This window comes from Ischnura elegans, chromosome 10 (genome assembly GCF_921293095.1).
Source record: "Ischnura elegans chromosome 10, ioIscEleg1.1, whole genome shotgun sequence".
Classification (NCBI taxonomy): Eukaryota; Metazoa; Arthropoda; class Insecta; order Odonata; family Coenagrionidae; genus Ischnura; species Ischnura elegans.
Genome location: NC_060255.1, coordinates 77,084,012 through 77,111,988, shown reverse-complemented (window position 1 = coordinate 77,111,988; position 27,977 = coordinate 77,084,012). Strand labels below are relative to the sequence as shown.

General features: G+C 39.0%; 1 protein-coding gene across 9 annotated transcripts in view; it reads left to right on the top strand.

Moving 5' to 3' along the window:
- Positions 1-27,977, top strand: part of LOC124167167 (GRAM domain-containing protein 2B-like) — a 648,383-nt gene that overhangs the window by 525,300 nt on the left and 95,106 nt on the right. For all 9 annotated transcript variants that reach the window (XM_046544977.1, XM_046544974.1, XM_046544976.1 and 6 more), the window contains one exon: positions 11,175-11,414. In XM_046544977.1, coding sequence (XP_046400933.1) covers positions 11,175-11,414 — 240 coding nt within the window. The remainder of the gene's footprint in view (positions 1-11,174; positions 11,415-27,977) is intronic.

Genomic DNA, 27,977 nt, shown 5'->3' with positions numbered 1-27,977 from the left:
TCTAACATTCAATCTAAACAGTCTAAATGCTAATAATCGAACTATCGGAAAAGGGTAAGGGCAAGGAGAATTGTAATAACAATTTGAAGAGGACAAAAATTTAAATTGTTATTTGGTATTTAGAGTTATTCATTGGTAAATTATTGCTCGTATGTCATGAATTCCTGGCTTATAAGGGGCAGGGGGTGTTAGGACACCAGCCGTTTACTGCTAAAAAAAATGAAGTGCTCTAATGAAGTTGGGACTAGCGTTTATTAAAGTCCTATATGGTTCGCGGGAAAAACGAGTTCCCATATCTATCCATTAATGCAATGATAACCTAGTTATTTTTGTTAGTAGTTATCGATTGAAATAAGGTCTCATTAGTCAACGATCAACCTAGCAAAATGCTGACGCGTATTTAGCAAAAAACGCGGAATCGATGGGTTTGTCATTTTTTTTGAAGCATAATATACATTGTGAAAAAATTACCTGAATTAAAATTAATAGCTGTGCTGTGCTATATTAGAATTATTTTATTCTACCTTTTGCACGATGGAAAGAAGCCGAAAATTGGATTTTCATTGTTGGCGTAGAGTCAGTCGAACACCTCGAGTTCGACCTGTGACGTTTAGTAATTCGCTTGTGTGAGTGGGCGATTTTGTTTTCCACCGTCGGAGGCGGATCTGATGATATGTGCGTGTTCAGGAGAGTAGAAGGTCAGGAGTGCATCGATTGCATTCGGTGTAAACATTCCTCATCAAAGATTATGGCTTTCGGGTGCGCTGAACCATGATGATGAAATGTGTGTAGGATGGTAGATTGGTCCAACAAATTATTTCCAAAGTTGTAATTGCGGATAATTTTGCAATTAATGAAAAAACAGCTTCATACAGTTTTCGTAATATTTGACCCTGCCGTATTCCGGCCGTATTAGATCAAATATATCTACATCTACACAATACCCTGCAAGCCGTCTAAAAGGCGTGTGGCAGGGGGTGTTAGGACACCATCCGTTTACATCTTTTTAAAAATTAAGTGCTCTAATGAAGTTGGGAAAGCGTTTATTAAAGTCCTTTATGGTTCGGGGAAAAAACGAATTCCCATATCTATCCGTTCGGCAAAACATCTCTCTTATCGGATCTGGAAATATAGTGTGGCTCCTATATTATGTTCTCTGTGTCGCTGTCAAAGATATCCATTCTCAATAGTTCAAGCAATCTAAGCCTAGCGCGCAGCCTCCGAGGGTCTTTCCTGTCTTAAGGGGCGACCCTTCGATTATATTTCCGATTTATGCGGCAGAAATTGCCGTTATTATTAACAAAATCAACAATCGGTGATAAATTCGTTCCCAATGATGGACTTCAATGCGTTAATATTTGTTTACTGCAATTTTGACCTCACCCCAACCATTCCCTGATTTTTTCTGTTGCTTGTTTCACCAAACAAAATCGTCAGCACGTGCAAACTTTCAAAAAATATTTTTTTCGGCTCACTTACTGGGAGGGGTTGGAGAAAATGACGTAGAGGATGGTTGACAACGTGTATGGTCGTTCATTCAGACCCAAAATCGCTGAAATCGAAGCGACAAGGAAAGAGGAAAAAGATAAGAAATATTAATACCGTATAAAAATAAATTTTTATTATAAAAAAGTTTTTCTCACGAAATTTTAAGAATAAATTAATGTTCTATGAGCTTAGCATTGTTTCTAAATGAATTGCTACGCATACAAATAAAATACGTTCCACTATAAAACTCTATTTGTACTTAACATCAATACATTTCCTGATAGGTTTGTGCACTGGAGTAGCTGCTCTTGAGTGTTATAGTAGAACATATGCCCAACGTTTTTCGTTTTATATGTAGTAACTTATTTAGAGACTACGTCAGGCTCATAGAAAGTTCATTTTTTTCTTTTAAGTTCGCGAGAAAAACTTGTTTTTTTATATTGTAATATGATTTCTTTTTCTATGTTCTTTTCTTCTAATCTGGCCTCGCCTTTTGTTTAATTCTACTTTTTGTGTCTTCCTCTTTTGTCTATTTCTTTTCCACACCTTTCATCCTTTCTCTTTAATTTTAATTTTTTTTCATTTAATTAATTTTTTTCAGACAAAAGTTGATACAAACAAATTTTTGCTGAGATTTTCAACAAATCACCTTCCTTTTAATGAACGTACCACCGCCAACGGGTATTGGTGCCAAATCTTGTAGCTAATCTCCATATTTAATTTTTAATTCTAAATAAAAATCGAATTAATATTCCAATCCTGTTAAAAGTGTTAGAATACTGCATTGTCATATGGTTCTGAAATATCCTAAACATTTCACCTTGATCAGCAATGGGAAAGTGGATAAAAATTTAGTTGCACGATTTGACGTGGACAGGACGACAAATAACAAAGCGAGTTTATAAAAACGTTATACATAAAGTTTTACTAAACGCATCAACGTGCCTCATAGAGAACTTGCCAACGCGTCATCGTTTTTTCGGCCTCTTTATTGTTACGCGAGTCTGCCCTTTCCACAACCGCCCACTTCAGCAAATTGTAGAGACCACAGCAACTTAGTGAGGACAGTTCAAGCGAAAGGGTTACCCGTAATGGAGATGACCTTTAAGAGGGCCCAGTCGGAGAACGTTGGCGCGATATATAATCCGCTGAACAAGACACTAAAAAGACATCCTAGTGAGAAGGACAGATACATACAACTAGTGGAACCGAAGGGGGTGAACCTGTCGCCTAGATCAGCACCCACGCCCTGCCCAGTTCTTGAGCATGGACGAATTCGGAACTGGAAGAAAGCATTCCCTAAAGCGAGTGTATGCGAACAGGTTTCTGGTGTCCCTTTGTGGAAGGATTTTTAATTCATTACAACTGGCACAATCTACAAATTTTCCCATTAGATGTCAACGAAATAGTGACCACATTGTCGAGGCTAGTAATTGAGGAAAAAAGTAACTCGACTTTTAACGTAGCTCGTCCTCTTGGGCAAAGAATTAAATGTCCAAAAATTATCATACAGTCAATAATGTTATCAAGACCAAGAAGGAAACGGGAAAAAAATGAAATCTTTTAGGATTCTCCCACATAAACACACCACACTACATTCTGTTCATTTTATCTTTGCGGGTGAGCTGGTGTGGCTAAACCAAGGGGGGGTGAGGGGAGGGAAAGAGTCTCGACACGTAACTTTCCCTTTGCCAATCAGCAAACAGCAGGCATGGCCTCAGTCATTCGCTCTCAGACCTCCGTAGAGTTAACATCGTGAATCTGCTCGTGGAGCAGTGTTGCCAAACCTCATGCGTTCTCCGTGTGTGTCTTTAAGTATGCCTTTCACCAACGGTGCCTCACTCAGCGGCGACAATTTCATGGGCTTCTATGAAAGGATTATTATCAATATCTTCCAAATGAGTGCGTATATTGTCTCGGCACTGGGTTCAAAATACCATTGCCACCAATGACTCATACGTTTTCAGTGACAAAACAGGGCTCCTATGTACATTTGGCAACGTTAAGTTTGCTCCTCCTCTCTTGGTAGTACCCCTCCCCCATTAGCGAAGCCTTCCGAGAGTTTCCGAGCTCTCACGAAAGCTCACCCGCAAACATAAAGTGAATTGAATAATATAATTTTATAAAATAAGTAACCCGAATGTTCAAGATCGGAAAATGGCACCCTGTTACCGAAACCAGGACCGATTTTTAATACATAAATAAGGAGTGTTACCACAGTTTGTTTAATTATGATAATTTTTTGAGGTCAGTTGCCGCCAGTAGATTCCCCTCTAATCTATCTTATTTTGTATGGATATTCGGCTTACCCACCGGGTCAAAGTTGACGTGGCTGCTGACGTTTCGGGAACCAAATTGATTACCATTTTCATGGCTGATGCCAATTCCGAACGACCTTCCGATAGGCATGTTCCATCACGGTAGGCAGGTCAACATCAACCCATTGGGAGACCTAACCCTAGTAGCACCAAAAGGATTATATCTAGATTTAATTCGTATCATAGTATACACTGTATACATATTATATCTGTAGAAAATGCATGCAAATGTCCTCTACCACGCAGATAATATCTAGATATTATACGTATTATATCTGCTGCCATAATATTGATTTTATATAGATTAAATACGTATAACTCGTCGTAAATCTGTATATTATACATATCTTATACATATATCTAACTATTGAGCTAAACTCCAAGAAATATTATAAAATGTATTAAACAAGGTCAAGAATAGAAGAGGAAAAAAATAAATTTTAAAAATATACAGGTACAATCCTTTGGTGCTACTAAGGAAGTAGCCTTCGATGGTCCTATATGCACGGAAAACGCCAAAGAATACTTCGGCTGGCTGGTGCTTATGATATACGTCACCAATTTTGAAAAATTATCATAAAACGTCAGTGAATTTAAATTCCCCCGATGTTATCTGTAGATATTATTGAGGGGGCGTTGTTACTATTTTGGTGGGGCTAATTGAGGAGAATTAAAAGCTACCTCCTTCATGCTCTACGACGAGTTGAATCGTCCTGAAATGTGAACTGAAAAGTAACAAAGTAAAAAAACTCCTACTTACAAACCTTCTTTCTCAATAATTACTGTAACTTTAGCTTTGTACTTTTTATGGGTGTTGAATTTCTCTCGCTGAAAAAAATTTCAAAACAAGACACACTATTGCACACTCTGCGTTTTATTTGCCCATTGCTTGACGCGCCTTTTAGTTTTTGCCACCGAAATCGAAACAAAGGAATGACGATCGTACTAGATTGCGCACGGTATCGTTTGAAGCCAAGATGGTGCCCATCCCAGATTTCCCAACGAGGCCGACCGCCTTGTGTTTCATATAGGAAAATCCGCTGAACTCTAATTGGGAATATTACATTTGTTATTTAATTTTAATTTAATTTTATTTTATTTAAAATGTCCAAAAAACTGCAATATTTCTAATTTACAGTGGCCCAAAAACAAGTAAATACATAAAATATACCGAGAATCAAATAAATAAAATAAAGAGAATCCGATACATAAAATATTACGAGAATCCAATACAGTAAAAAGAATCGGAACAGGGTGTTTAAACCTGCGTGTAGGCATACCCGTGATTTACCTCCAAAGGCGTGAGCTATTTCGAAATATGTGAGCTTAGAAAATAATTCAAAATTGTATTTTCCCCCCTTTTTTAATGGAGCGCTATCCTTCAGTGGATTTTCAAGATGGCATGATGCGCAGTATAGGATTCACTTTGGGACGGTATATCACCATTTCACTTTTTAGAGTTCAGTAGCATTTCTTAAGGGGCTTTTGAGGATGGCGTGATGCACAATTTAGTCTTCACTGTGTGAGGGTATATCACCATTTCATTGTTCAGAGTTCAGTGCTATTTGCCCCAGGAAATCGCACAGGATTTACCATGGTGACGGGGGGATCTGGCAACCGTATTGTGTACTTCGGGTCGCCCTCTGAACTATAATTTCCATTAAAAGAGATGTAATTTTGCTCTCTTCCCTGTGAAAGTGATTAGTTGGCAAAAAAAACTTTCTATGGCATCCGTAGAGAGTCCTTCAACAAACTCCTTTCGTTTGATTTTTTTAAATGTACAATTTTCATTGTCAATATCCCGGAATCTATTTAACCCATCTAATCATCCTAATCTATTTTACCCATTAATTTCTCGGGAATGATAATTCAAAAGTCACTTATGATTGTTGCCAAACATGGTGGCTTTGAAATTGATGTTGTAGTCCCTCTTTGATGGAGTTAAATTTCCGAACTAGCTGTTCGTGAAACTACTGTTTCTCAGTTACTATAGATCATAATTACCCTGCCTGGCACGGTATATTAACTCTACGATACTAATTTTTTTAAACTTATAAAACTTTATTTTGTTCTTAAAATTACCTATCTTACAGTCGTAATGAGGTTGGAAGTGAAATCTTAAGGGAAGTCAATAAGGGGAGGATAATCACTTGGCATTAAATACCTGAATGTATCGAGCACATATTCTTCGTGAAAACATTATGATGGAGGCGTTTTGTAAATATTACTCGTCTTAAGATATAGCTTGTCTACCGAGCTTATTTATTTATTTTCTTAACTCCGAAAATAGCACTAATTGGCCTTTATATCGGTGGGATAGAATATGACGACGATAGACGATAACTGACATACATGCCCTGGATAAGGGTAATCTACCCAGGCGGGACTCGAACCCGCGACCTTCAGCTTGGCAGGTGAGGGCTGTTACTCTTCGCCACCGAGGCTGGAAAGTTATGTTACGTTATGCTGTTATTGAAGGTTTTTCATGCGGAATATAGTTTTTTATCGCTTCGACAAAGTTGTGATTAATTTTTTTTGTGTTGAGAGATGTCTGAATATTCATATTGAAGGGCGTGATCTTTATAGGATACTTGCCAGGTTAACTTTTTTCTGGTAACAAAGGACAAAAACAAAAGAAGCCTTCCACGTTGGTAACGAGTATTGTGTTTAGTAACGTCTGTGGGACGTGGGAAGTGGGAGACGTCGCGTGACAGAAGTCTAATAGGTCCCTGCCCACCTCTGCCACTTTTTGAGTCGTCATGGCACCCAATAATTGATTGATTGTGACGTCGGTGCGCGTGTCTCGTGTCACTGCTGGGATTATTGTTATCCGATTCTATTTCCGCTAACCTCCGGGAATAGGTAAATAATGCCACTCAATCGCTTTACCTCTATAAAAAGCTGAGGTTTTCTTATTTGTGATCAGAATGCTTTGGCTCCCGATAAAGAAAGACGCCTCCATTTCTATCCACGGGTATACTCATTGTCAGTGCGTTATTTTTCTCGGTGATGGGTGAGCGTGTTCATCTCCGGTGTTCGGTTTATTGGTGGTGGATTGCTGAATTTTAGGTTTCTTATTCAAGTTTTTTCGTCACTTTTTTAACTCAAATTTTTGTAATAGGGCCTATGCTGGAAATATGAAGCCTTCCAATGATTGCCCTGCTATCATCATTCCCATTGTTCTACCTAAATATTTCTTATAAGCATTCTTTTTGGCCCTCTTTTACTATTCAGAATTGTTCTTTCAACATGTGTCGTTTTCAGAATCCCTTAGTCCCCCCTAGTTCTTTTTTGACAACTCTTCATAGTCATTTTCTTTGGTTGTTCTCTACTTGAAGCCTTTTTTTGGGTATCATCGCATACAGGTGGAGTTCTTGGGAGATTTTTTACTCTTTGGTGGTGTGAGGAAAGTGTAACGCGTATTTAAATGACAGACGATCACGATTGCAATACCATTGTGCGACGAATTTATCAGTTCCTCTTCTTCCATACCAAGACGTTTGCTGTATCCGAGAACAAAATAATGAAATATCTGTGACCGTTGGAGTGGATATTTTGTCTTCGATTCCATCATCGCTTGTTGGGATGTAACTTTGAAGAAAAGTGTTAATCCTATGAGTATTAAGTGCCCGGACAGTGCTAAACCCAGTTTCCTTCGACCACAATTCCCTCAGTGATTTCAAGTTTTCGAAGAATTGGCTACTTTTGAGAGGACTTCCACTGTGCCTGCCTTCTGTTTTGACTAAGAACGAGAGACTACATTTTTGATGACGAAAATGTCTGATATTTTAGTGGCCCATAGTTATTGCTATGCTGGTTTATGGTTTTCGTGGATTCCGAAGCTATCTCCCAAACGGAATTTCGTGTGGTGAGTCTTAATATTATATCTTTTACCACACTCATTTTCCTTATTTCTATTCAATGATTTATCCTACTAAAAAGAGATCAATCGCCATCTCCATACGTCATATTGTCATTTTTGAGAGGCCTACTTGTGAGTCAACTTTAAATTTGGGACTACCACTCCGTACTCACATCCAGTGGAACAGTAGACGCACCAACTCATGCATTGTTGTCAGCGGCCATTTTGGTTGTGCGGAATTCTTTAATCTTCTGTTTTTATTAAATATATGGTTTATCCTGATTAAATTACACCTATTGTGATATTTAATAGTTATCGCTGTTCCATTGCATTTATTTAGCATATTAATTATATCCTCAGATTTCTCTGTTGATATTAATTAATTAGGGTACTGCCCGTAGTAGTACATACTTCATAAGAGTACGATTTGGGCGCTAAGTGCGCCTTTATACAAATGATTACTCGGAAGATGATCGTGCGAAGCCAACTTTACTCTTGCGAGAGGAGCACGTGTCTTCCTAATGCCTTCATTAGCGCTCTCCGTGTGCCGCGCGTGGTGCTGGCGGGTGGACCTTCAAGCATGCCGGCGTCTCGGCGGGAGCCGGGAGGCGCACGTGTCATCGAGTTATCGCAGCCTTGGCCCCGAGACGCACCGCTATGGCGGAAATCTCCTGCGCAAGCTGGAGACGACGCGCAAAGATATTTTGTTATGGAAATTATTCTAAGGCGCAGCAAGGTTTTTGGGTTTTCTTCCGCGTCGATTCGTGACAACATCAACATGTAATGTCAGCAGGGAGGACAGCTATTCGCAATCTAACTTCTTGAAGAGACTACCTAACTACCGACCAATCTGGACTCACCTGTCAAAAACCAAGGCGTTTATAAGATTGGAAAAATATTGCATCCGACACCTGAAGACGCCTGCTTCAACGCCGGCGAAACTGTCGTCACGAAGATAAATCGACGCGGAGGAAAACACGGAAACCTAGCTGCCTAGCCTTCCCTCCGAATTTTCTCTACCAGAGACGTCGTAGAAATTGCGCATTCAGGGGTCAACAATTTTAATCTGGTATGTAAGTAGCATTTGGTTATACTCTTGATCATCCTTAATCAGTGGTCAACAGTCCAGAAATGCTTAGGAAGCAGCTTTCCATACCGGACTCCAGCTAGTCCTTTAATGAGAAATTATTGTTTATCGTTTTGCATCACCTAATCATATAAATATCGTTGATAATTTTTTCCGTTGATGTTCCTTTGATAACCGAATGAATTCTCGTAAATATTTTGCTGTCAAACTCCAATGCATTATGGTAGGAAACGCCAACTCTATCGTTGAAATGGTTACTTTATATTATTTACATATTATCCTTCAAGCCACCAACGGAGGTGTTTGGCAGGGGGTGAAGTATCACCAACATGCAATAGAGAATTAAAATTTACTTCAACTGACATGCACTGCGCGTCATGTACGCTACATATGACACATAAGTTTAGGGATTATAAGATTCATCTATATCCTGTTAACGAAGGCAATCCGCCTCTGAACCTAGAATATGCAAAACAATTTGTAAAAAATACCAGAAGAATTCAGAAATATGAATTAAGGAATACATAAGTTAGTAAGCTACTCTTACAGTCAGCTAGCTTATTTCTAAATACTAACCTGGCGTTATAGTCTCTTATTGATCGCAGAAAAAAGGCTTTCTAAATATAGCTGATATACAGTGTATCTCCCTTATTTTATTTTTATGATTTGATCTACCGTAGTATGTTGGCGATCATAAGATATGGTTAACTTCGTCGGAAAATAAACTGCTCTTGAATTTGCATAATGGGTATAGTCTAGCCGTTTTACCATATTATGTTCCTTCAATTTCCCCTCAATTAAAGCTTAGTCAACTTTAACGCATTCGTTGAATCTATAGAAACCCCTGACTATATTCCTCATATCTTGCCTTTCATCCTTTTCGCTCGCCATCTGGACTCTGGCCAAGAAAGCCAAATGTTCTCCTTGTCCATCATTCTTCCTGTGAAGGGGGAGTTCACATCGCTGCACACGTGCGGATTAATCCGCGACATCATCCAAGGATTCCGCATCTTGATCCGTGGATATTGAACTTGAAAATGCTGCTGCTAGGCAACACGAGTATAAGTGCTTCGATACTGATTCGTCAACCCATGGGCCTTAGCTAGTGAAGTTGTGCTTGCAACTTTAAGCTGGGCGGTGCTTGGATTTTTGAGCCGATTCTTGATTCGATGGGTGGGTGTTTTAGGCTGAGCCTGTTGAATTACTGAACAATCTTTTTATTTCAACTGGACCTCTTTTCCTGTTGTAAATTTCCTGTAGCTATCTCTACCGCCTATTACACGTTTTGTCTCGTACTTTGTGGGCAATTTGTTTTTTTACGTCTTGTGTCTACCAATTTAATATTATTGGCGCGGATAAAGGAATTGAGACGTAACAGGTGTACGTGTTTACGAGAGAATATTGTTTATATTAACGAGCCTTGAACATGTGGTGAGAATGGCTTTTGTTAAGGTAAACGTGTAGCTAAATTTATTTGTCTTTCGAATTCAAACCCGCTGCTTGATGGGAAAATAAATTCACAACATTCCTAAGATAAAATAATAACTGCACCAGGAATAGTTGAACCAAACTTAGGTGCATACATGTTTCGTTATTCTATAATGGCTTTCCCCGAACTGATTTCACGGTACACCAGTTCAGAACTGACTCTCTTGAGTACCGGTTCATAACGATTTCCCCGTTGCAACTCAAGGAGAGGTTCTGCGGTTCACCTGTTCAGATCCAGTGGCGGATCCATATGGACTACACCTTCCCTTTGATTTCCAATTTACACTAGATAGAATGGCAATTTTGTTCTGACCCCCAGTACTGCTGGGAGCAGGGGCGCAGCCAGGAATTAAGGCTGGGGGAGGTTTAGGTGCAACTAATACAGGGGTGTGTGGGGGTATCATATACCCACCAGGATAAGCGATAGGTGCGAGATTAATAAATTGCGGAATTTTAAGATAAATGGTTTAAAATAGTGAGTTTTACGGCTTTATGAGGGGTATTTTATTAATTCCTACGCTATTCTATTGGTAATATCAATCCAATTAAGTAAAACGGATTAAACTTAATAATTTCTCTTAGCTCTGAGGGGGGAGGGGGTTTATCCCCCAAACCCCCCCCCTCGCTGCGCCACTGTCTGGGAGGTTACATGGGGGTAACCTCCCAGCAGCTCCTACCACCCCTTGACCCTATCCTGGGCCGAACCCCCAATTAACCATTTCATAGCCCATTTCTTGGCTTTTTTATTTTTTATTTAATTGATACATGCCAGTTATAAGAAAAATCGAACTGGTGACGGAAAAATACCCCACTTTTATGTTTTTCCCCTTAGTACTTTGTTTTGGAGTTCTTTTATGCCCATGCTGATCCGAAATTTGTTTTATTTCAATCTGATCTAATCCTTGTGCGTTCTTTTTTCCTATGCTTTCAGGTCTTCGAGCAACCTCAGCGCCAAGTCTGCGCCGCCGACCCCTCTGGACGACCGCCTGGCCCCCGTCGGGGGCCTCCTGGGGCACTCGCCCTCGTACGCCGGGGGCCTGTCGAGCGGGGGCGGCAACGGGACCAGCCTGGTGCCCCCGGGATCACCGTCCATCGGCCAAGCCTCCACCGCCTCCAGTCAGTCACCTACCATACCTATCAGCCCCAGCCACATATTCTCCAAACATGACAGGTACAGTAAAAAGGCTCTAATTGAAACATGCATGTGTACTATCGTTTTCAATTACATGCATACACTCACGAGTCCCTTTTTCTTGATTCTAATGCATAAATTATGTTAGTTTATTTATTTATTTAAGCAAATTTCACTTACAGCCGTGACGCCAATTCACAGTGAAATTTTTAGGGCATTTCCATGAAAATGTCAACTTTTTCTCACAAATTAAAATTTAGGCTGGAAATATTTTATCTTTATAAATCAATAGCTAATTGATTGAATTTCAAGAAATCAATGTTTCAAATATTATTCACAGCCTTGCTAAAAGTGTTCAAACTATACTTCGATTCACAGAGCTTTGAAGATGTTTAAAATCATTGCACTTTGGAGGTTGACCTCGCAGTAATTCCGACGCATGTTAATTATGGGGTTGTTTAGAAGGTATTTCGATAATTAATTTTGTTTATGACATGAATATCACCTTCGTAAATGTTTCTTGATCATGCACAGTTACAAGTTTTCCTTTTTTTTGTATTTTACAAATCAATCGAAATATCCTATTGCATAATTTTCTCTAAAGGTAATTCCGTCACAAATGGAATTGCCCTTTAACAATGACATGAATTAGACACAATACAATAACATTATAAAAACATTGATTGTTTGAGGCGTAACTTGGTGAAAGCGATTCATTATTAAATTAAAAAAGAAGAACTTTGTGCTTTCACATTAATCATTAATTCATATTAATGTGAAAGCACAAAGTTCTTCTTTTTTAATTTAATTATAAAAACATACAAAGGATTAACCAGTAGGGAAGTATAACATTCAATTAGCAGACATATGGGTCAGAGCTTACGCGGTGAATTTTTTGCGTGAAAGGCAAAAAGGATCTATGGAAGGAAGGAGCGAATTTAGAACGGAGGAGAGGCGATATAAAGGTGAGCGTTTGGTCAGGGAAATTCTGGGAATCGGTAGGTGGAGTAGGGAGAGCGAGCGGGTGGAACGAGTCGGTATTCTAAAAGTCAACAGAGAGAGGAGTTCAGGGCAGTCAAAAGTCGAGTTCAAGATATTGTGTAGAAATATGATGTTAAGAGTGCCTCTTTTAAGAAAAGAAAAAAGTATGATCACTTCGGACAAGGGGACTGGATAGAGGAGAAACAATTACATCCCATAGAAGGTTAATTTCTGTCACCACTTCAGTCGCGTTTTAATCGGTTTCCAAAAAAGTCCGCGACGCGGTGATGAGCGCAATGCGATCCGATCCACTTTTTTCAGTATTTTGTAGTTTTATGTTTGTAATTGCGATAAATAGCATTGAAAAGTTATGTACTTGATAGACCACGTCAAAATGTGCATAAATTTCGGCTAACACCCCTAATTATTCCATATTTCCCCGTGATACTCGGATCACTTTGTCCGTCAGCGACGCGAGTGGCGACTTTTGTAAGCGCGACGGGTGACAGCACATTTAGAGGCCGACTTCAGGATCCTCTTTTGTTACCATCGTGACTTCGAACTCGCACACTCACTGAACTTGATCTCAACCCTGCGCGCAGAATATACCTACTCTTATACGGGTGGGGCACGTATTAGTAACACATAAACGGGAGTATAAATATGAGTTTAAAGAGAGGAAAAACCTCGCCACGGAACCCGAAAGAATACTCCCACGGCCCACCGTGAGCGTGAGTTTCCTCGGTGCATTCCATTCGCTAATCATAATTCCGCTTGGGCATTTGCCCCTGGAGTTTAACTCCAGCTTCAGTAGTCTGTCCGCGTTCGTCCGTTGTAGGACCGTTCTCTCTCATCCCAAACCAAAGAATAAAATAGATAAACTTTTAACTCCGTAAACGTAATTCTGAAAGCTATAATCATCATAAGGATTTCCGAAATGGGTTTAGTTGCTGTAATTTCTTCTCATAGGCGTTTGTTTCCAAAATCAGCCTCGATTTTCGCATTTTTTTTAACTTTTGGGCTCGGGCGGCAGTAATAAATATTTTGTGATTTCGAAAAAAATCGGATCCTAGACCCTTATTTAAGCATACGAATTTCCCGCGTAGGGCAAATTTGATCCAGAAAAAAAGTTATTTTTTGTCCCACCCTGATGTACATGTTCTTTCGATCACTTCCGCGATGAGTGGTAGGTATGGTCATCGTTTCCGGGATTCCACCGCGTTGTTTAATTCCTGTTGACTAACGTTTCGCCGGAAATCCCGCCAGGATCTTCAGGTCAGATTATTTTCGACGTCAGTGTTTTTATATTATTAGGGCCTCATATCTCCTTCATTAGAGCGAAAAATCACGTCGAGAGTGATATACAGGGTGCCCCATTTATCTTGACCACCCGAAATAACTTTTTGTCCAGATGCAAATTCAAACTTTGTCAAGAAAATGTTCATTAGCCGTCACGGGGACATTACTCAGTATGACTGCCTTCCTTGTAGCTTTGTTATTTACAAAGATATGAACAGCGGTATTCATTTCCTCTCCTAAAGACTTATTCAAAAATGTAGCACAGTGGACCATTAACATAAACACAATGTTTTGAAAAATGACTGAATCACTAGCGCTTAGTGCAGGTACGCGGGTATTGGAACTACTCCACTTGCTGACGTTGACAGTGAACAAATGAAAGCATAGTAAAATGCACAGCAGTCATTCAGTCAACCATCGTCCGTTTAATTGCCGAATAAAAAATATAGGATGCCATTTAAAAAAGACATACTGCTGTTCATATCTTTGTTAATAACAAAGCTACAAGGAAGGCAGTCATGCTGATTAATGTCCCCGTGACGGCTAATGAACGTTTTCTTGACAAAGTTTGAATTTGCATCTGGACAAAAAGTTATTTCGGGTGGTCAAGATAAATGGGACACCCTGTAAATGCCATCAAAATGAGTTAAAGTCGACTTTTTTCTCTTATCCCCTCATTATATAGTAACGATATCATCGTTTGATACTTAGTTAATTGCTTGGCATTTGTTGGAGCTCCGTGTTATTGTTATTTTTTTGTTTCTTTCGTTAAGTATTATGGTGATGTAGTGTAGATCACGTGCGGTCAATTCACTCACTCGCGCTAAAAATTCACCTTTTAACCGGATGGAAAGAGAATGTATTTATGACCCGTATAACGTCAGAGAGAGTATACTTACTGACGTGGTTGAACTGTGACGAAGGCAAAATGCCCAATGTGGGATTTTATTTTGGCCCGGTCGCCAAAAGATAGCCGACGGCCAATTTTTATAATATCCAACTCGCCTACTGAATTCCAGATATGTCTCATGATTCAGCGCGTGTATCTCTCGATCCTTTGGAGTTGATTCTTTTGATTGAAGTTTACACGTTTTCCTTGCATTCTATTCATAGTTATATTCCTCCGTAGGCTAAGTATTTTCATAGTAATACTTGGTAAAAAGCTGTCTATTTACACCGTCGCGAAATTCTTATTTATTCCACGACGTCAAAATGTCAACTTTTCTCGTTTAATATCGAGTTTAAGTTGCGTTAGACTGGCCTGTGTTAATATTGGTTTTCTGGCGTGTCACTGGTAAATTCTATATGTTTTATCAAAATTCCTAAATTCTAACACTTATTTATACTGACGAAATTCTGTTACTTTTCAATATTAGCGTACTCTCAGATCGCATTATTAATATCAGGAAATCACTCCTAATCGTACTTTATTATAAAATTATTTCACGTAAATCGAAAAAAATTATAGCTTTTTATGAGCATACAAACGTCCAAAACATATTGTGGAGATAATAGATTCAATAGCGGTGAAATACAGAAATCGAATAGTGAAAATCCTTGAATGCTCGTAAACATTACATGCCAAAACAGTTCGGAAACTTGGTACGGATTCTACTGTGACGGATTAGAGGGGGCTGGGGAGAGTGACCGCCCCCCGTTCGTAATTCCTGGATAAATAGTAAGAATGGGCATCATTATGGTGGATCTCTGATACAAGTTTTTATTCCAACAGCTCAGTAAACAATATTTAAAGTTAATCGGAGAATACCTAAAATCCACTTCTCTAAAAGTAGCCGCATTAACACTGAAAGGCAAGGCATTGCATACCACTGTGAAGGCGTCGCGGAAAGTAGTGAACCCATCCCCCCCAAAACAACAAACGTAATCCGACCCTGAATTCTACGTCACAAAATACGTAATAAATTATCCACTATACATCCCATGTATAAAATGGTTGTTCCCAGGTGCAATTGGCCAATAACACAATTATAAAGGCCGTTTTACTCGGGGCACATCATTGCGCAATCTGACGAATGTACGGAGGCGCAGTCTAAATTGCGTCGCGTAAAGCGGTGAATTGCTAGAACGCATTCGAGAATGCATGCATTAGAGATGGCACATTAGTTCCTGCTCTAATTTTGAGCTGCCATTCTCGCAATTTCAACTATTGTTTTGAGCGCTAACTTGCGCAATGAAGTGCCCCGAGTAAAACGAAACTTCACCGCCGAAATAGCGTAAACACTTGCCGCAACAACTTAAAGCCCGCAGGAGGGAGCAGTTGAGCTTGTTCCTTGCGAGGAATAAAACTAAACCACTTGCGTCCCATTACACAGAAACAAGGTGTGACCGATTAATCGCAAATCGGCAATATGCTTATCGATGTCATCTTATTGACTATACTTCAATACTCGTGCAATGAAGATCCAGGAACCGATTATATTTCGTAGACTTTGGGAATGTAGGTATGTGAGGCTCGGATGAGTTTTGAGCGAAGGCTAACAGGTGTTCTGTTTAGGGAGGGCGGGCGGAAATTATAAAGGGTGACGGTGTCTCCCCCACTAGGTAGGATTGAGAAACTTCTGTGATTCTGGCACAGCGTTGTGTCGAGTTATGCGTTATAAAGAATTTGGACCGCTTCGCGGGACCGCAGGGTCACTGGAAAGGAAATGTCGCATGGTTTTATAAATATCCGAGCAGTCTCGCTTGTCATTAAACGTTGCACCTGACCTGATCTGCGCTTCTTATACCAACGAGTGCCTCTCAGGGGAATATTATCTCTGAGATACAAGATTTTACACGGGAAAACGTCCCTTCCTCTATCGTGGGGTGTACCGTACTCCCCAGACAAAGGTCATGACCCCATCCCCCCAATAGGGTGGTTTCCTATTATTTTTTTATTGCCTAAATAGAAAGATTATTACTCCTGGAGTACGTACTTCACACTTTTAGATTTTTAAACGACGATATCTATTTTTCGCGATTAAATGAAAAGTGAAAATTTTCAAGCGCGCGAAAATGCGACGGGTAAGTATGAATGCCGGGAAAACTCCGCGTGACGTATTTCTGGTTCCCGCTGCCGCAAGGGAGGTGACCTTGGGGCGAGGCTCTGAGCGCTGATACGACGCAGGATGCTAGCAGGTAGCAGAGTACCATGCTAGCTGGTAGCGCTAGGCTTAAATAAGGATTATTAATACCTTATCAAACGAGGAAAACTTTCCGACCGTATCCAGTTTTAATAGGTGATTATTAAGACATATTTCCCTGAGCTCTGTGCCTCATGAATGCATTGGTATTCTCAGACGATGTAAAACTCCTATCTACTCGTACATAAACTAGGTCCCTGTGACGTCACGTGGAGTGGCATCGCATGGGCGCCAATCTGGCCTTTTTCAAATGAGGATAAAATTGACCTTAGCCATTCGTCTAAAACGGTATTTCTAAAACCAAATAATTTGTATATTATGAATACACTAATGGTGGGTAACGAATCGCAATCAATGCCTTCCGTTTTCTTTGATGAAGGAAACTACCCTATTTTATGCTGAATCCGCCCTCTCCCACACATTCGTCAATCATCAGGTCATCATGTCTCCTAGTGAACGGTGAGATATTTTCCAGAAATCACGATGAAACGATCATGGGTTCTCTCCTCGCTCATGACTCCATGAGACCTCTATCTCTTCATTCTATTTCCCCCTTCTCCTGGACTCGGTCCTATTCTGGAACTTCCCCTGTCTCTCCCACCCTTACATCCTTCACGAAATTTGGAGTCAGACGCAGTCCGTCAGTCGAGGGAAGGCTTTGTAGCTAGTTGGGAGTAAATCCTTCGCTGAATGTGGCCAAAGGATGTTAAAGGCTATCTGCGTCGTTTGGATGTCTTCCTGCTTCAACCTCTGCTCTCCGCCGCCATGTTGTCTGTTAGGTTCGCATAGATCACGTACGTAACCAGATCCGCCCTTTCTCCTCATACTTCGTTATAGTAGAGTTTGGTCCCGGAAATAACCCGTAACAATAAAGTCGCACGGTAAATACTTTTGCACGGTTGCTATGTGTGCGTAATAGTCGCCATCTTGATGAAAAACCTCTTCTTATGACATGGGGCAAACTCTCTTAACGTTGCACTTCTTTCCCAATTATTCGCATTCCTTAACGTTCAATTTTTTAATGTTCTAAATGTGAAATTCCTCAGGCAGCGTGTACTTACGTAAAAACTCATGCAGTGCATGGAGACGATGCTATCTGGCGTAAACGTGTGTCGCTATATGCTTCGGAAAAACTTCTCATGTAGTGAACCTTGTCATGGTCTCATGTGGAAGCTGGTAGTGTGGTAGTCTTGTGGGTGTCGTGCTTTAGCTTCTTACCGAAGGGTACCTGGATCATATCCTGATGAAGCCTTCAGACACCCATGAACAAAAATTGTCGAAGTGCAAGGTATCCCGGGGAAAGTAAGTGGGCCCTCATTCCCTGAATGTGTGGGCATCCATGGTTATCCGCGAGGTGACCCAGGAAAAGGAGAAGACCCCTATACTGGGATTCTCACGTCTATGGCTTAGCCTGGGGTGAGCTTTAGCATCACCAATCAAAATAAATTGGCTGCGGTACTAAGTGATTGATCAAGTGACGGTCTTACATTGACATCTATGCTTTGTTTTGGCTACGCATCTACTGTTTCCATGATCTGAGGAGGGTGATCCTGTTCCATCACATCACCCAGCTTCTCTATCTGCGCAGGCTTCATCTGTAAGTCTTTTACTTCTACAAGATGATCTTCCTTGAATTTGAAAACCATTTTAATTTAAAAATGTTAAACATTCTTTGAGCTTAATTTAACGAGAGCTTTAAGCGAATATGATAAATACGATTGCGCAATCTCGCCTTTTTTTTTAGATTAATTATTTCAGGCAATTATAATCGCACGTTGCCGTCCTACCTAATTATTTAATGTACCTACTTAAAAATCCATTGTAATAAATAAAATATCGAAAAGGGTGGATACCAAAGAAAAACCTTTTGACTAAAGAGTTGCGACCCCTTGTTTATGGACAAAAAGTGCTTCCCTTAACACCTGAAGTATTGCAGATTCCTCTTGAAACACCCTGTATGTGTAGACATTCAGTGATTCACTTTTATACCTTCACCACTGCAACATTGTGTACTCCGTCAACCATTATCTGCGGTTATCTGCAAAGTTATAAAAATTGCTCTTGGATTCCGGGGTCCTTAAGTGTAAAATTGCTCGAAATTTCCATCTTAAAGTTAGTGCATTTTGAGGTGATCAAAATTTAGTAGGGGATACACAAGTCATCTTCCAGATCGCCGAATTCGAATATCATTATAATCGTAAATGCTGAGGAAAAATTTCGAAGTTGCGTGATTTCCCATGTGTTTAAATTAAAGCGCAATTGTAGGTCCTTCTCAAGATGGCCAGATGCGCAATTTCTTGGCTTTACTTTGGGAGGTGGTTTCAGTATTCCAAAGCTTGGAGTTCATTGGATCAAATACTAGAGTTTTGTTTGACGTATTATGAAAATACTGACGTAGAAGTATGATATTAACGAAAAGAGATATTATTGTCCTATATGCTTTAAGTAAAAAAATTCTCGCACGTGAATATTCGTTAAACTAAGTTAGGTCAAGGTAGAAAAAACGAGCGACACACCAAAATTTCGTGTTTGCATTTGCTTGTATGCATCATAAAGTCAATAAATAAATCCTATCTATTCAAAATTCATGCGTTTTCCCTGTTTCAGCAAGTACTACACCGAATCCGTTTATAGTGGGCTGTTATTGACCTTACTTCTTTCATTCAGAGCCTGGATACCTACTGTTTGTTTTCTATTTCCCGCCTGTCGGCCACTGGTTTCGTGGGTATATCTCTATGTTCTTTCTGCTTGACGGTTGAAACACAAACCCAACCGAGTGTATTTCTTACTCTAGAGAGTGTTTAAATTACGATTTCACCGGTAGGGCTTTGTTTTCAAATCACCAAGTCCAGGCATTTTTTTAAGAAGCGGCTTGCAGCTGAAACTTTCTGTTTTTCGTTACTAAATACTTTTTAATATGCTTTCAGGGCCAGATAAACTAACTCAACTAAAAACTTTCTCTATTCAATACTATGTAGGATATTTTAACTGTTTAATGTGAAAGCAACAGTTCAACTTTGTTGTCATTACGAAGACGAAATGGATTGTGGAAAATGTTTTGACTACGAAGGGTTTGCTGTAGATTCATGCGAATTAAGACAATTTTTAGCGTATTAGTAAATTAAAAGTTAAGCTTTATTTCACACTAATAGTTTTACTTCGCGACCGGATTAATGCATTTTTTAGTACGCTCAGGACCGTTTTCAGTACATTTTGTATTACCTTGAGGACCTGAACATGCTAATTCATAAAGTATTGAAATTGGTCTTGTAATACGATTAAAGTATTTTTGGAAAAATTCCAGTAAGTTTAATGAGAATAATAAGGTAGAAATACCACTTAAACTTTTCTACGAATTAAGCGAAACAACTATTATATGTACACGATTTTTACCGTCAATTTCTTTTCTATTTTTGTTGCTACATCTTTTGTGATACTTGCTTGTTTATACTGATTGTATTGTTGATACACGCTCAAAGCTCTCGTCACCATACTGTAATGACGCCTTTATTTAATGAAACCCGAAAATTGCAGTGAATTCATTCTTCTTTAGATCCTCACCTCTGCGCCAAGCTTCCATTGTCGCAGTTAATCGCTTCCTAGTAACCAGGAAAATTTTCAACTCTCTCCCCATCCGAGGAATGCCGCATAACGATCGTGACATTACTTAATTTTCCACATCATCCGCACAAATAATGATGGAGAAATGATGTTTATTGCAATTAAAAAAATTATTTTCCTAAAAATAATAATTAAAAAAGTATAATTAATAGAATAAATAAAATTATTATTTATTAAAATTTTATTTATTAAATATATTGTAAAATAAATTTTATTTGTTAAAAAATAAATAAAATAAATACAAAAGTATTAATAAAGTATATGTGGAAAAACAAAGTAAAAATTTTTAATCATAATGAATAGCTTCCATAAAGTAACGCCTCAGACTATCAACTAAAAATTATATATGAAAATGTTTATATTATTTCTGAAAATAAAGTTTTATCGTAAAAAATACGCCTTTGAAAGTAGAAATGCCCACAATTATTTGGAGTCAATTGTAAAAATGAGCTACCATTATCTTCGTTTACAGCGTAATTTGAACGAAACATATCTGAAGCACAATTTTGAGATCCCATGCATCACTGCACATAATGTTGTTCAGCGTTTCCATGGTAGCTGTAAAATACATCCTAAAAACGTTTATATTGCCGTAGTATTTGCTCAGTAACTAAGGAGTTGCGAACTCATGTTTACAGGGCGAACAATGCTTAAATTGTCTCTCCTAACATCTCCTGAAGTATTGCAGATCCCTCCTGAAACACCCTGAATATACCGGGTGTTGCTGAGTGAATATAGGAGTTTTAACGTTTTGTAACATTTATTACACTTAACTTACAGCCATAAATCATACACCAAATGCACGAGCCACTCAAACAGTTTTCTGTGATAGCCTACAAATGTTCAATGTGTGCTCAATTCGTCATATGGCATACATCAAGACGAAATGCGAGCTCCTCCCAAGCGTCTCTCGAGTAATTGTGGCAACAGCTACTTCAATCATGTTGCATTAATTTGGAATTGTCAGCTTGCAGTGGAGGCACGGATTTCATTATCACCTGGAGAGTCACAACTGAACTTAGTATGGAACACACGTTGCACAATAACTACAGATTCCATCTTTGCAAACTGTAAAAGACAAAAATCTCACTGTTCATTGGTCGCCATCTTCGCTACTAGCGCTTTCTAATGGATGGCGGCAGAAAAGGTGAGTGCACATGCTCATTGTTGTCAACAAACAAAACTGTTTGAGTTGCTATTGTATTTGATGTATCATTTATAGCTGTAAGTTTAGTGTAATAAATATTATAAAGCGTGAAAGCTCCGATATTCATTTATAAACACCCTGTATTTTAAATGCAGTAAAACGATTTTTTCATGCGTAGAAAATGGATCAATCTTTGCCATTACTTTTCGAGTATTACGCTTTTAGCCGTAGCATTAATCCTCCCTTAAGTGATTTTCTCTGGCGGGAAAAAGTGAAGGGGATAATGCGCGCTAATCCCGACGCGATCTTCTGCCTAAGTTATGATCCTCGTGCTTCCATCCATTCAAGAGAGGTTCCCTACCAATTCGTGTGTGGCGGTAGAGGCCGCGCTCATAACATGATCCGGCCTTGACCTCGTTACCACGGTTGTTTTCATTCGGCAGTGTGTTGTTATGGCAGCGTACGGGCCATACTTTTTCGTCATCAATGATATATTTTTTCCTTATCTCAATTCTCTTCTCTCTAGTTCCCCACTCAACCTTTCAGCATATGGCGCGCCGTAATCAGCCCCCGTAGGTTGCCTGCGGTTTTCTTTTATTATGCACATATATCTGCCCATTGTGTACTTAACGATTCAAGAATAGATCGCGCATACCATGGAAGCCTTTACGGGGGCGAACGCCGGTGACGTCAAGAGGCCCTCATCGTCCGTGTTTTGTTTTGTTATCATCAGCGCTGCCACTTGTTGGCTCAATACAATACCATCCTAAGGTTTATTTCTGTAGGGTTTTTTCCCTTGTCGCCCACGTTTGCGTCAATCGTTTACTGATGAATTCCGTGTGACCTCATGATATGGCACCGCTTTCTCACTCACCGTTTTATTATCTTTATTTTTTCTCATACTGTTAGTTCGCGATATTGCGTCGGTGGATTATCCTTGGTGATTGCGATTGCCAAATTATATTAATAATAAATTAGTTTAATTGCTGTCACCTTACGATATTAAGTTAACAACCGTGGGAGATCTGTTAATTTTCTCTCATTTATCAATAAAACTAAGTGGTATCTATTGACCAGGATATTCAATGAAAACGATATCAGAGCTCTCCGTTTACCATTTTTATTCCTTGTGTTCGAGAACTGTTCTATGATGCAGGTAATAAATTTACTGCCAACTGCCCGATATCTCACTTCAAAGGCAATCTCGCTCATATTTTTAGGCTGGGATATGGTGGCGAATGAGAGTGAATTGCGTGCTCTTGCTGTGAATTTCCTGTCTACTTACGGAGAATAACGGCGCTACTTTGGCTGCAATCTATCGTAATCCAAGATGTAATTAAGTAGTGATTCGTTATGTACTAACAGCACTAAAATTACTTCCAACTCAAGCTCTCGGCCATGCTAATAAGTGAAAATACCTACCGCATGGTAGTACCTCGCTAGCAGTAAAGGACGTTTCTCTTACAGAAATCATCATCGAAATCAGAGACCTTTATTTTGTTGATTTTAGGTGTAATGAACCATTTGCTAACTTATCCTTAAAATTTTCAATATAATTATTTCGTGATACGTATGTTTCTATGATTAAATCGGCTATTTGAGGAAAAAAGTTAGTGGATAAATATACATTTCTATTATCGGCTTATATTAACATTATGAGCATATTTTTCCGTTTTTTCTTCGCACTTTCATTAGTCTCCGGCTTATGCATTAACCAGAACATGATTGCGATATTTCGCCAGTAGCATTAAGGTCGGTGTGAGATGGTGAAAATATTCTCTCCTCATGCATTCATGCAAATAACTGTCATATTTTGTCTTGTCTCTCCGATTTCCAAGTGTACCTACTCTTTGTGCTTAAGAGGTGTTTTATGATGCTGGTAATTTTACTGTCAACTGCTGGAGACAATCTCAAGTCCATGGCAATCGCGTTCGTACTTTTTACTGGGATATGGTAGCGAAATGGCAGTTTTTTTATGTTTATTACCTAAATATGTACTGTGGTGTGTAAAATTGACCGTCGCGCATAGAGTTAAATGAGGCCGGCTTAATTTCTCCCTAGACTCCAAAAGAAATGAGTCCTGGAAAAATAATTTGGTTGAGAGAGCACCCTTCTTTTGAAAAAAAGAAGGATTTGAGTTTTCCCATTTCAGTAATGAGTTTTCCTCATTTTTTTCTCTCTTTTTATATGGACTCTAATGGGCTCCCTTCGTAATTGCTGTAAATGTCTCTTTCCAACCTTCTTCCTGCTCGTAGAAAAGGTTTTACGCGTCTATGCTACGTGTTGAATCTTTGTAGTTCAAATGTTGCTGGGAAGAAGAAATGATTGTGGTGCTTTACATGTATGGAATGATAGCACATCCGAGAAGACGTCCTGCATTTTTATATTTCCGTACCGTTGTGTGTATGTTAAAAAATCATTAATCGGGATGGGGATAGTTATGCATATTCCATCCAGCACTCTACTCAGTATTGTTATAAATGGTATTACTTTTAAAACTGTCACTAATAGGGTACTTTCCTTCATCAAAGAAAACGAAAGCCATTGATTGCGATTCGTTACCCACCATTAGTGTATTCATAATATACTAATTATTTGGTTTTAGAAATCCCAGGTTAAATTTCACTAGCTCATTAGTAACTTTGAGGCATTACATAATAAGTTTTCTTGGATATATAACACGATTACTTATACCACTTCTGTTTTGCATAGCGCGACCCGGGTTTCGATGAATTATCATCATCTTCAGGCGTAAATTAATCCCAGTTCAGGCGAATGTTATTGGTCAATTTTAACCTCATTTGAAAAAGGCCAGATTGGCGGCCATGCGATGCCACTCCTCTTGACGTCTCAGGGGCCCAGATGCTATACGAGTGGTCAGGAGTTTAACATCGTCTGAGATTACCAATGCATGCTTGAGGCACAGCTAGTATATCCTAAAGAACTGACGAACATATTTCACCGCAATTGTGATTACTAACTACATATCGAAGATTAGGGCTGTGATAGTTTGATCATTTATTGAAAGAGATATATTGTCTTGAATCATTCCCCTCTTTCCTACATTTCCTAATTAAATTTCATCTAAAGTTATAACATTTAATAATTCATAATTTCCCTTAAAAAGTTTTTAAAGGAGTTTTTTCCGCCTTTGTGAAATAATTCTACAACCACTAGAAAGGACAGCCTCTTAGCTTAATTGAATTGTCGACTTTCGTATAACACATGAATTTTTGCTGAATTTTTTTGATGCTGTCCTTCTCAAATTTTCTGTAGGTATTTCGTTAGCCCTCATTTCCTTGTATTCCTTGACAGTTCTGTTTCAGGAGCGGAGTTCTGGCTCACGAGCTCACTCACAGCATCACGTGAAATTCAAGCCGTTGTTCGAGCAACTGTTGTCGCCACTATTTCAAAAGTGTTTGATACATTTATGCGAAAAGAGTTCTTTTCCCGGGAAAAGCAAAAGACACCACTAGTGGTATTGGGAAAAGTTTTTCGGGTTTCTAAGCTAAAATGCCAATTTAGGATCACTGCTTCTCTCCAAACAATTCTAAATAATGTGAGTCAAAACGTTAGCATTATCTCACCAATAGAAGTTATTGCATATTTTTTTGTGACTTTTAGACTACACGCATATATTTGTCTTAAATTTTCCTCAACGAAACTCTCCTTCCTTCTCTGCCAAATTCAGGTTTTGCTTGAGAAATCCATGTGAAGATGTTTTCATTTTCACTCTTCCTCAAGACCCTTATCGTGAAGTTTTCATTTTTTTCGTTGTCATTACCGAATAGTTGCTTCGGCAAAAAAATCTCTTAAAGAAAAATACACAATATTTACCCTGGCCGCTTTGAGAAACTAGTTTTTCGATATAAACTTTCTCTCGTGCTATGTATAGTAAATGCTCCATTATTGTTAGATATTTATAATTTTAGTTAGTAGTAACTAAAAAAGGTAAGTTAAAACGTAAATGATCATTTCTTTAGCTTCGTCCTCACTCGCCGCTAGCCCTATCGGGAGGTTCGCGAGGCACGTAGTTGGTCGTTCCCCTGCTTGGCGGCTCTCGGATCGCGAGAAGGGGGGAAAAGGGGCCAAATTTCGCCCTCCTTTTCCCCCTCCCCTCTTCTCTTGACTGAGACAGCTGTACAGCACGCGCTGCTCTGGCTCTATTCCATTAATTTCCCTTTTTACTCGCTCCGTGACGTTGCCAGCGCCCGCGTCTCGTGTCCACAACAATTCAAGAGCCTTCCCATGATGCCTGACTCTGCCTCATTCATTCCCACCGTGCTGCCATCTTCTGGCCATCATCCCAGATGCCTTTGCTTCTCTAAGCGCTCGCTATTCCGTATCAGCTGTTCGCATAATTAATTCTAGGCGTCATCTGTACTTGCAAAAGGTACATAGGTAGACTTTTCATTCATTTTTTTTTAAATCCCAAGCTGCCAGCAGGCAATATGTAATTAATAAATAAAAAAGTAACTTTAAACCACGTCACTTCGTACTAATTCATTTCGGCAATACTACCCAACGTACGATAGGAAGTTGATTCAGGCTCATTTTGATGAACCAAGCTAATATACCTCTCCTTGAAACAGGTCAAATTAATTTTGACATATTTAAGCAATGAAACATGGACTATAAGGGACAAAATGCAATCCCTTGCTTCTCTGATCGGTCGCTATTCCGTATCAGCTGCTCTCGCAATTGATTCGCGACGTCTTCCCTGTGTAGGTATTATCAAAAGTAACTTTGGAACCACGTTAATTCGTACTGACGCATTGTGTTAATACTACCCAGTATACAGAGTTGTTTAGGGCTCAATATGGTGGAATTCTAACTTTTAAGTAAATTATTATCAATAAAATACACTTCATTACTTTCGTAATATACTTAAAAATTCCGACCCGTTTCGACTGTTAAACCGTCATCAAGTACATAATATATCAAAAATATATCTATTTTGAGATTTTGTTTTTATTTTAGGCACTTGATTATGGCGTAACAGCCGAAACCGGTCGAAAATAATTTTTATATATATTTTTGAAGTAACAAAGTGTCTTTTATTGTTAATGTGCAGCCCTTCCACCTCGAGCAAGCTTCAAGTTTCGATTTAATATAAGTAAATTCAAAGTTACTGGCAATTTTTCTTTCTCGAATGGTTACAATGTATGGTTAGGATTCGACGTTGAACCGAACATATCTATCTTATTTATCGACCGGCCAGAATTTCACAGTCCTTTCTTGGATCATCTCTTGCAATTTTGAATTTGCTGATCTCACCATCATTTGTCACTTGCAGTGAAGCAATTTGTTTACTACCCTCTACACATTTCACAATTTCTAACCCGTGCGTTCTGATTATCATTATCCTATTAGGTATGTCTGATTAGCGTGGGCAAGTGTCTTTTTAAGTACTCATCTATTGTTTTTACTGGGTGTCCAGCGACCGGGAGAATCGGGAATTATGCGTGAATTTTTTGTCCCTGAAATTATGTATGAATTATTCATGAAATTTTGCTCCAACATTGAATTTTAAAATCTTCTATTTAAAATTCATTTTGTATAAACTTTTGCCGGTTCAACGCCAATTTTCTGGCCTATTTTATGTGCATATATATGTGTATGCTTTACAATGTATTGATTACATTTTAAACTGCCTTTTATGAAAGCACATATTTATCTATAAAACTCTTTACATTATGGCTAATGCCAATGTGCCAAGCTAGCTAATTATGGCTAATGCTAAGGTGCCAAGTGAGACATTCATAAATTAAGGGTAAAATTTCCATAACGAAGTGTAAGACTTTAAATCAGGAGCGTAAAATAATTCATATAAGCAATATTACTTGAAAGTATTGAAGTAATTTTGAGCGTTTTAAAAGTCTTATCTATCGCAGTAATCACGCTAGATTAACCTGGAATTTTGTAAAATTTCTCTGGAAAATCTGGAATTATGCATGATTTTTTTTCTGCTTTGAAAGGCTGGAGACCCTGTTTTAAAACATTATTTTTTAATCCGGTGAAATGAAAACTTTCATTGGACGGTGACGTCACTTATGGCATCTCTTAAATTTTTACAAAAATAACGCCATGCCCTTAACCCTCCTTAAACCGCCTGTGGCATAAGCTTTCCTTCGCACTAGCGGTTCGCATAACTTTCGTCTAAAAAGTGAAACAGTTTCGGAAGTCTTGTAGGTGAAATCTTACGGAGTGCTTGACGATTTTGTAACGATGTTTGCTTCGTCTCACCGTCATGCGTTGTTAGTTCTGATCGAAGTCTTATGAGTGACTTTCTCCTACGAAGTCTTGAGGATGCTTTATTATCGGAATAGTGTAAAGGGTGTTTAAAAGAATATGCATTTTTTTGGGTTGGCCGCACCGTTTCGTTTCGCATTTCTGCTTAGAAATCGGATT